The sequence below is a fragment of the Siphateles boraxobius genome, unplaced genomic scaffold, assembly GCF_051911475.1.
Source record: "Siphateles boraxobius isolate OS27281-9 unplaced genomic scaffold, OSU_SipBor_1 65, whole genome shotgun sequence".
NCBI classification, from domain to species: Eukaryota; Metazoa; Chordata; class Actinopteri; order Cypriniformes; family Leuciscidae; genus Siphateles; species Siphateles boraxobius.
This window is the reverse complement of record NW_027509192.1, coordinates 106,090-117,500: the sequence shown is the minus strand read 5'-3', so window position 1 is coordinate 117,500 and position 11,411 is coordinate 106,090. Positions and strand designations below refer to the sequence as shown.

Genomic DNA, 11,411 nt, shown 5'->3' with positions numbered 1-11,411 from the left:
GGAGCATTCGGAGATTTGTTTTTCCTGAATTGCCGCTGGGTGTGAATTGTGCTAAAATACGTTGCCTTATCTTCTCTGAAAAGTCTTCCGCACATTCAGCTGACATAATCACACTTCAAATAAACGAAAAAAAAACGATCCAGTGATGAAATGTTTTCTGTGATGACACACATCTTGTGGGATATCCCAACTGGCGGGATAATCACACAACGCGCACACGTCCGATAATGACACGTCCAATTCGCGAACTAATGACTCATTTGAACCGATTCGTTTTAATGAATGGTTAAAACAACTGATCTTTCCAACACTGAACTCACGGGACGTTTAATCGGTCTATAACTAATCGGTAACACTTTACAATAAGGTTCCATTTATTACAGAAATTACATAAAAAGTACAGTTTGCTTAGTCAAGTGTAAGCATAAAAACGACTTGTTTTCCCCCCCGAAAAAGACTACTTTTTCCCACACAGTGCTATCAGGAATCGATAAGAGAATCGTTAAAGAATCGGATCGATAAGCAGAATCGTTAGTGGCATTGATATTGATAAAATCTTATCAATTCCCATCCCTAGCGCCTTTCTGCAAACTCAAGGTCGCTTTATAATATTATAACAAGTAAACACGACAGCAGGCAAAGAGACAATACAGATACAATGAGCGTAGATAACATAACATACATAACATGAAATGTTATGTCATCAATACAAGTTGATATGGAGTTGGTGGGGAAAGGAGCAGTGCATTGAGAATGGATGTCAAGTTTGGAAGTTAAAGCTATGATGGATAATGTAACCTAATGGAAGCATGTAGATGATGAAGAGAAAAGGTCCAAGAACAGAACCCTGGGGAACACCGTGTGAGACCGGGGCAGTAGTGGACATAGACGGATACTGATGGTCAGACAGAAGTGAACCAGAATAGGGCAGTTACAAAGATGAAATGAGAATACTGTGAGATATTGTGTCAAATGCAGAGGAAATGTGTAATAGAATTAAAATGCAGATTTATTTATAAGGAGATCATTGACAAAGAGTTTGTGAGATAACAAAAAGGTTTGAAGTTCAGCAGCGACCACTTTTCGACTTTTTGTATTTTACACAGTGACGATAAGTTTCAACTTGTATTTGGAAACCCGTTATCAAAAGTAAGCATTTTCAAGCCCCAAAACCGGTGTTGTAGTGTAAATGAACGGGCAGTAAAAAAATAATAATCAGGTTTTAGTTTAAAACGCTGTTGTATAAACGCCACCTTAGCCCTAAAGATCAAAGGTTTTTGATCAAGCAACAAATTGTTATTAATTTACTGTACTAGAAAGATATTTTACCTGTAACCGATTCATTTTTGCAGGCTCTTAAAAGTTTGAAATTTACTTCTTTTTTGTAGAATACACAAAATTTAACAACAATACACCCATTGTTAACAGAATACAGGAAAAAAAAATAGTTAACAATAATTTACTAATGACAGAAAAAGATAAAGAAGAAATTAATTAGACAAATTAAAGGCATTACAAATTGAAGTCGTTCTACTTGCTTTCTTATATACTGAAGACAAAACAGTGATGAAATTAAAAAAAAATTGTTGTGTATAGAATTGGCAAAGAAAACAAATCTATAACAAATCAAGTATTTAGATTCAGATTCATAGTGTCCTAACATAATGTCTTTAAAAGTTATGGTTACATCATGCAGAATATTATCATTAATAAATGTGCCAATACATTTCCAAAGTTTGTCCTTTGACGTCACAGCTCATGTTTGGGATCCTTCAGCCAATCAGAGGCACTTGAGTTTAAAGAGGATCTGGCGCCATCTAGTGGCAAAGACACTCCTACATGTAGTTCATCATTCGTTAAACATCACAGTTTAAACATCATAATCAAAAATAATACTATTTTTAATCGATATATATTGTACTGATGCTGTGAAAATATTAGCATTTTGACTCTTAATGATAATGATGTTGCTTCATTTACAAAATTATCTTAACTCCAGTCTTACCTAAACCTTGAAGAATCAATGCCAAAAATAAATGTAAGAATAAAAGTATTGGCATTCTTAATAATACCACTGGTTTGTACTCTGATTTTCATGGTGCATGTCAAACTAAACATTTGCCCTTCAAACTGTGTTGTATTGTGTGCTCTCAGTGCCTGACCTGGCAAACTCAAGTCTGATCCCAGTGCAACAACTTCACCTTGGCTCTGAGAGCTCATTCTCCAGCCAGTGTTCGCAGCCGTCATGGATCTGCTGTATTTTGGAAAATGGAGTGTGAAAGCCACTCGGCAACCTGATCCAAGTGTCTTTTGGCAAACCTGTGGCTGTAACACACACAAACTGTGGAAATGAGTCACAAACGGGGAAATAGTATCAGCTTTTTTGATTGGAAATCTGGGCCTGCACACACAGTTAGAATAATCCTCTCTGATTTCTCCAGAAGGAATCAAACACTTCTCATCTGAGGAACAAAGAGCCAATGGTGTTCCACAGGGCAAGCTGGCATGGGACGTATCCCAGCTCCATTAAGTTATGAAAACGTTCCCAGCCGACACATAAACGATCTTCAACGTTGAAATATGCCCGAATTATTCTCAGTTGTTGTTAATATAACGTTGAATGCCTATTAGCTGAAAAGGATAACCAATTTACTTTTTTTTTAACAAGATCTGTGTTGAATCCACAATATGTCTTCAACAACACTAAAATATTGCTGCCTTAAACTTTTAAGTACAATCAACTTGAATATTTAAGTAATTTCAAATTAAATTACAATAGACATCATACATTTCAGTAAATTCCACTGGTTATTTCTACACACTTTATTCTGATGTTCATTTATGTTTATTTTGCGCTGTAAAAACTAGTAGTAAAAAGTAGGCCTGGAGATGATCGGTGCAGTCGTTATTTTTGTCTGTTTTTGCGCACAAAAAGTATTCTCGTCGCTTGATAAACTTAAGATTGAGCCACTGTAGTCACTTGGACTATTTTAACGATGTCTTTAATAACTTTTCGGGGAACAAGTTTCAATCCCTTAGAAGCCTATGGAGGAGTGATCCAGCTCTTAGATTTAATCACAAATATCTTAATTTGTGTTCTGAAGATGAACGAAGGTCTTACGGGGTTGAACAACATGAGGGAGAGTAAATACTGACAGAATTTACATTTTTGGTGAACTATCGCTTTAACTCAGCACTCGTATGCTAATGGATGCTGAGAAGACATGCTGTGGTAGAGACTTACACATCAGACAAACACTCTTTCCTCCAGGCACAGATAGGCACTGCCCTCCCGAGTACAGAATGAATGGTGAGTTTCACGGAAAGCCGGCGACGGTCTGGTCTCTGGCGATCCTCTTGTTCAGAATGCTGTGTGGAAACTTTCCTGATAGTTTCGACTTCTACAGGATCAAAATGAACTCCTGGTACAAACACGACTTGACAGAAGGTGATTTGTTTATTACTACAAGTACAATTCCAATTCAAAACTTCATAGGCTTTATAGGAGATGGCTGTATAGATAACGCAGGAATTTGACCTGAAGATTTCACAGCTTAGAAAAATGAAAGTAGAGCGGATGTAAAGTTTGTGGCAATAATCTCCATCTTTCTCACAGATTGCTGTGATTTGATCTGCTCCAGAGCATCGGCTTGATCTGGGCAGGATTGTTCAGCACAAATGGTTTTAGGTATTGAGCAATGGGCCAAAAACTATTTAAGAGGAATTAAGAAAATCTCGCTGTTCTAAGTGTAATGAATTTAGCACTCTTATTTTTGTTTTTTTGTTCCAGCTGTAAAACCGGTCACTCCAGAAGTGTCTTCTGTTCAGAAGATCTCTTTACGTCTGATGAAAAAATCCACCAAAAACAAGAGCTCAGGATGAGACGAAGGACCTGAGACGGAAACGTTCAGGAGAAGTATACCGACGGTAAATTACAATGAGAATATTGAAATCTATGTAGTTTCCCTGGAGCTTTTTACATGAAAAAGTCATAATTTACACCTTTGAATGAGAAACTCACCTGTTCTAAGTGTAATGAATTTATGCAATAAAATGAATTTGTGTTTCATTTGTTCCAGGTGTGAGACATTCACTCCAGACGACTTCTGTTCAGCTGTGTGTCCGGCGGACTGAATCTCTCCATCATCCGCTTGCATCTTCCCAGCAAACAAATTTAGGTTCTGGGAACGTTCTGGGAACGTTAGTTTTTGGTTCCCAGAACGTTCCTAGAACTTTCCCTTATAACTTTCCCTTATAAAAATGGAACCTAAAAATAACCTACATGGAACGTTCCTATAACGTTCTTGTTTGGTTCCCAAAAAAATAACCTCATGGGACCATTGGGGAACGTTAGGGGAACGTTCTGTGTTTGCTGGGTTGAAGCGCATTAGCATCTGGCGCTATTGCTTTCAGAAGGATGTGAAAATAAATAAATATACTTTTGTAAATAATTTGAGAGTTGATTAGTTCTTCTGAACAGCCGCAGAGGTTCCTGTCAGAGCTTCATAGAGATCTACTGTTAAGTAAAAAAAAAAAAAAAAAGTTATCAGAGATGATGTTACCATTCAAAATATTTTACATTTCATATACACAGAATGAAATACATGGTTTTGCAGGCAACATGAAAAAATTAAAATTTTCATTATTGCACTCTTTAATAAATTGAAGCTGAAACCTGAATTAAAAATGTTACATTGCCCTATTTCTTATTTAATTCTTTAAAAAAACATTTTATAAAAGATTAAGAGAATGATTTTATTTTGCAGATGTTAAATGTGATTGATGATTTTGCAATATTGGTCATAAATAATAATAAATAGATTTTTCACAAACTTTGAGGAGGCTGTTAACTAATATCTGCTCCTATGCATAATAGAGGAGATGAATATGTTTCGTAAAAGTGTTTTGTTTCTGGTGTTTCTCCAACATTGCACATTTTGTATGTTTCCCTAATCAAACACACTTGATTCTGGTCATCAGATCATTAGTAGAGACTCCAAAACCTGAAGTGGGTGTCAGATAAAGGCCCTGTCCCAAATGAAAAGCAAAGCCCTTGTGGTCTTCCTCTGATTTTACACTTTTGCGCCGTAATGTTGTCTTTGTCTGTCGGTTAGAAGTCTAAAATGTGCAGTGTTGGGGCTCCAGGAACAGGTTTGGGAACCACTGCACTAATGGCATCAGTAAAAGCAAAAATGACGAAGTAAATTCAATAATTGATGTGAGTTAATAGTTACATCTGTGAAAGTGTGCATCATCTGGAAAGCATCTCATCCCATTTTAGGTGCCATATTTGCATATTTGTGTAAAAAAAATCATAATCACATTCTAACATACAGAATATACTGCAAGGTATTTTCAGATTTACAAAAGAAAATTTATTCATTACAAATCAGCATAAGAGTTTAAGTGAATGTGTTCATATGCCACCAGTTTGACAGACGAGTCTCAGACTAAAATGCAAGTTTGAGCTGTTTTAACTGAATCAGTGCCATTGTTTTGTCGCAAGATGCACACCAGTGATATTTATAAAAGCTACTTAAATGTCCTTGAACTAAAATATAATCCTGGCTTAATCTAAACGCTGTCTGTGAAACCAGGCCATTATTTTTTTGTCCCGTTTGAAACATATTTTACAGCATGTATTATCTGTAAAAAAAAAATTTTTTATTTGAATGTATTATGGACGTGTTACATTCGCCATGTTGTCATTAGTGACCTATCAGTGTCAGTTACGTAATTTCACTGCCATTCATAAATCCTTATGGCAAATCTCCTCAGAGATTTACCGTTTACCAGCGTCTAATTGGCGGATGAAAATGATATAGCTGAACTTTGTTTCCTTATAGAATATGTAAAATATATGTATTTATTTCTTATATTTACACAATTCAATTTGGTTTTTAACTTCCTTTGAGGGGGTCAAACACAAGGCCACACAAGCTGCATTTTATAAAACGAAATAGGCTACAAAAAGTTATAGAATTTGCATAGCAATTGCAGTTAATGATATCGTGATTGTTTTGAAACAACAAAATGTAGGCTACAGCAAATAAAGAGCCTATTTTTTTAAAACCTTTTTTTAAAAAAAAAACTACTATCTGAGCATTTACTTATATGAATAAATAAATGAATGAATGTCTGGATATAAACGAGGAGCACGGAATGAAAGGGTGAGCTCTGAACTCTGGCGCGATCTCGCTCGCTTCACGCGCATTCATCATCATCATCATCATCACACCTGTTCCGCTCACCTGCGCCAGAAACACACGAGCGCTTCAAAACAACATGACTTGAGCTCCAGCCTCGCAGACCAGCCGAATGAAGCGCGCAATGACCGTGCCATGGAGTTTGCTGTGGATTCTGGGTTTGATCTGCTCCTCGGACTCCAGCTGCTCTCCGACATCTTACTATAAGAGCTGCTGGATCCGCAGATATCCAGGACTGTATGTGGATATAGAGGAATCTCAGCGCAGAGGAGCTCATATCCTGAGGGTTTATCAGGACGAGTCTGCGCTCAAGTGCAGCAGAGCCTGCTGTCTTACACCAAACTGTGAGTTTATGCTTTAAACGGGAACAACTGAAGTAGCCCAAAGAACACTTAAACACGTCTGAATGTCATTGCATTAGGGATAAAAACATGAAAGCGCATTTATTTGAAAGAAAGACAGTAAAGCGTTTGATTGATTTAATGATGGTGCTAGACATGAAAACACGTGTTTTGTTGTAGTCAGAGAAACATGTTGATATACACGCGTGGATCCTCTGCTAGATCACCTGTGTGAACTGTAGTGAACTGACTTCATTCATACATCCACTAAAAATGACCGAAACAGTTGATCAAAAGAGAAAATGATGACGCAGAATGCAATTAGTAAATAGAAAAGATCCTGCAGTATTTGCAATGACATTTAGATGTTTTCAGTGAAATCTTAATTTTGAATATTATAATATTACTATAGGCTATCTATTGTTTTAGCTTTTAAAGCATCACACTTATTTGTTTGAAATGTCTAACCTTACAAAAGTCTACTTTTTTTAGTGCAATGACATTTAGACCACACAATAGTTTCATCATAATGCATGTAAAATAATACAGATAGTCTAATATTTGCATTAATTAATATAGTAGATGCTTTTAGCAACGTACAAATTATGGAACATCACAAGTATTTTGACATTGAATTTTCAATGTACTCAATGCCAAGTTAAACGTATAAACTAATTTGTACACAAAGCTATAGCAGAGGTAAAATGCAGCTTAATTTTTTAAAATAAAAATAGTAATCATAATAAGTACAAATAATTATTTCATGGTATCGATTTACCATATACTAATATCATATGACATTATGGGATATTTGTTTTTTTTTTAACTAAATGACTGATTTTATATATATATATATATATATGTATATGTATGTGTGTATGTATGTGTGTGTGTGTGTATTATAATTACCTTTCATCATTTAAACTTAAAATAAAAAATTTAAACAAATATTTATTAAAGAATGTGATTGCACCTATATAATGCAAATGCATAAATCAATATTTTAAGTATAATTCAGAATCTTCAACCACCACAAAGACCTTGTTAAATGACTTTTGTAAATTTAATTTATGAATTGCATGCACAGTCTCCTGCAACCTGGCTGTGTTTCATTTCAACACCACTCAGGACAGTGTGAACTGCTTTCATCTGCAATGTCCGACCGCTGAGAGCTGCATTGCTCACCGCAGAGGAAATGTCATCCTCTATAATGTCACTAAAGGTGAGAAACTGCACACCAAACTCTACTTTGGTTTGAGGAAATGTAAAACCAATGATGATCTTTCCTTTTCTTTTAATGAGGATGGAATGCATACACGAAACATCTTCAATATAAAGATCAAAATTCCTTTTCTAAATCCGAAAAAGTGTGCACTAGAATTGGAGCTACATGCATTTTAGCATGGAAACAATTAAAGAAATGAGCATTCCCTCAGCATACAAGTATAAAGCTTGTTCATTAATAATCTGATTGTGATGTCTGGTTCTCAGGTGTGGATCCGGACCTGTTGGTGTTCGGGAAGCACTTCACCACCAACGTGCGTGTTCTGCCTCACATGTCTTCCTCGCGGCTCAATGTTTCAGAGCCGCTGACCTCTGACAAGCGTCAGTTCAACTATCCACCCGTCCGCTCCATCAGTCCTCCCTACACTAGTACAAAAAAACCTACAACCCCCCAACAAACCACTCGAGCTGTTCCTACTACACTTGAAGTACAACATAACCTCCCTCGATGTGCTACAACAACTCCGAGCACATCAGAACACATCATATCAACTACGTCACTCAATCCCCAACAGACGACTACTACGCCACAGTGGGAATCAACAAACCTGCTTCATATTACACAAACCACCTCTCAGACGGATGAACCTGATACAAGTACTGACACTTTAAACCACAGCATCACAAACCCCTCGACTACAGCCCACCCAAGCTCTACAACGGACTACTTTGACTCTACTTTGACCTCCATCCCAATCAATGAAGCTCTTACTACCCAACAGCCTTTGGGATTACAAACCACATCTCTACAGACAACAAAATCTTTAGCAACGGCTTCTCAAAACACTAAGGAATCTTTTGCCAAGACTACCTCGCTACCCAAGTCGGATGAGTATCTAGACACTACAACTGTTTTCAAGACCATTACTTCCCAGACTTCTGCGTCTTCACAATCGGAAACCTTAACAAACACAAAGCCTTTGAGTTCTGCGAACGTGCCCTTACAAACTCAAACTCAAATTACCCCTGGATATGAGACAATACAAGCTACAACTGCTCAAAGCATGCCAGAGCATGTTATATCAACTACGTCACAGCTTAAAATGGACTCTACACACAATCCCCAACAGACGACTACTACGCCACTGTGGACGACCACAAAGCCCTTAACATCTGCAAACGTGCACTTTCAAACATCATCCCAAATTATCCCTGGATATGAGACAATACAAGCTACAACTGCTCAAAGCATGCCAGAGCATGTTATATCAACTACGTCACAGCTTAAAATGGACTCTACACTCGACCCCCAAAAGACGGCTACAACACAACTGTGGACGACCACAAAGCCCTTAACATCTGCAAACGTGCACTTTCAAACATCAACTCAAAATACCCCTGCATATGAGACCTCTACCCCAACCCAAACTACTATTCTATCCCAACCAAAACAGACAATTAGCCGCGACACAAGAACCACCAATCCTTCAATCACCACTGATGACTCTACAACCCCTAGACACCTGACCCTGACTTTTACACACACTCGTATGGTGAAATCAGCAAATAGTTTGAGTTCTTCCCCTACTAGCACCATGCTGGATAGTCAACCGTATCCCAACGACACGAAGGGTTACATCGGCCGAAACATCACTACAGGTGACGTACCTCGACCCATTGGGGACGGAGGAAGCTTGACATCGGTGTGGCATTTGGCGGCCAATACCGTACTAGTGGCCTTAGCGACTTGCGCTACCGTCACATTCTGCTGCTGTTGTTCGGTGTTCGTGGCTCTGAGCTGGAGAGGTCGGAGGCGACGCAAGGGCAGGTACAGGACAAATCTGAGGGGCAACAGAGGATCAATGAGACTCATCAAATACGTCATTGTAAGGGAAAGCTCGTAAAGGAGGGTTCCTTGGGTTAAAGGATAATTCCGGTATTTAGCATTTTGAGTCTGTTTTCTAGTTTGTTTTGGATGAACTAGAGTGGTGGACGATGGGTCCTGTCTCGACTTTTTGACTCTTTTAGAAACGCCTTTGAGCGCTTCAGAGTGGCTGTCTACCGGCATGCACAGACATGTCCTTAAAACAACCCTTAACCTTCGTTTTCAAAGCTGTGCAACGCACCGAGTGGTTAGTGGTGTCCGTTGATGTTCCAAAACAAGTAGCTTAGCGAATACAGTTTCTGTCGTGGTTTATTTGGCATTTTGTAAAATCGCATTGATTTCTGTTGGAGGACTCATTGCTCGTTGATATTACTGCGCTACCACTATCAAGTGGTCGGGAGTGTGCTAACGCTTCAGACTCAAATATCGAGGGGAAGTTTATACGCGGTTGTGAGGTATCTGAAAAAATAGTTCCACTTTACAAAATAGCACGGATTGAAATCATACATTGCGCCAATATATTTGTTTTTAATCATCACCGAACACCACTAACCACTCGGTGAGTTGCAGTTTTGAAAACGAAGGTTAAGGGTTGTTTTAAGGACATCTTTGTGCATGCCGCTGGACAGCCACTCTGAAGCGCTCAAAAAGTCTAGACCCATCGTCAAAATTTCTGTGTCCACCACTCTAGTTCATCCAAAACAAACTAGAAAACAGACTCAAAGTGCTAAATACTGGAATTATCCTTTAAGCTCGAACCCTAATCAAACACACCTGCACGAGCTAACCGGTGAGTTTGATACAGGTTGGAGCTAAACTTTAAAGTACAGGGCCAGATTTGGAGAACCCAGTCGTAACTAGTGGCTGCGTCTGAAATTGCATAGTCTCTAGGTACTTCCTTTGCATATGTAATTACCCCACAGCCACTAAAAAGTACATTATGTATAGTACGAATGTGTGTAGTGTAAATATAATCTGGATGTACTACATTCATCAGTCACTTCACTTGAAACTGACAGAAAACAAACCGGAAACAGACAGAAGTAGTAATGTAGGTCATCCGACTATTGTTTTACTATATGAATACTGTGAATTCAGGCATACTACTCTTATTTTCCGCCTACTATATAATAGGGACGTATGCGATTTCAAATACAGCCCTTGTTTTGTAAATGCTGCTAATGTGGTTTAATTCAAACTGAAGGTGGCTCACTTTAAAAACCACCAGAGGTGATTGTTCATTTTATAACTTGTTGTATATGATCAAACATGGTCCGCTTAACATATTACTCATTAGCTTTCTTTTGAGTGCCATCCATGGACTATAAAAAGGAACTATGGAGTTACAGGGTTCACCAGATGACTTCAAAATACATTCTGGATCATTGGTTTGTCAACATGAGCATTTAAAAAGACACAGATAAAGGTTAAATGTTTACAAAGATTTATTTTCCAAATATAAAGATTAATTATTGTGATCCAAAACCTTGTATACTGCCTATATAGACAAATGCTTTGTATGACCACATGGAAGATCACATAGGATTGATTTGAAATGCTCTAGATGGGCAGAATCTCACAATCATATATATATATATATATATACAGGTCCTTCTCAAAAAATTAGCATATTGTGATAAAGGTCATTATTTTCCATAATGTAATGATAAAAATTAAACTTTGATATATTTTAGATTCATTGCACACCAACTGAAATATTTCAGGTCTTTTATTGATTTAATACTGATGATTTTG

The 11,411-nt window shown here is 37.6% G+C and overlaps 1 protein-coding gene across 1 annotated transcript; it reads left to right on the top strand.

Annotated features, from left to right (window-relative positions):
- Nucleotides 1-6,330: 6,330 nt before the first annotated feature.
- On the top strand, nt 6,331-9,929 carry mansc4 (MANSC domain containing 4). Its single transcript, XM_077209879.1, has 3 exons — nt 6,331-6,550; nt 7,635-7,769; nt 8,039-9,929. Exons 1-3 carry the CDS (start codon nt 6,331-6,333, stop codon nt 9,673-9,675), a joined length of 1,992 nt encoding a protein of 663 aa, XP_077065994.1. The 3' UTR covers nt 9,676-9,929.
- Nucleotides 9,930-11,411: the final 1,482 nt, after the last annotated feature.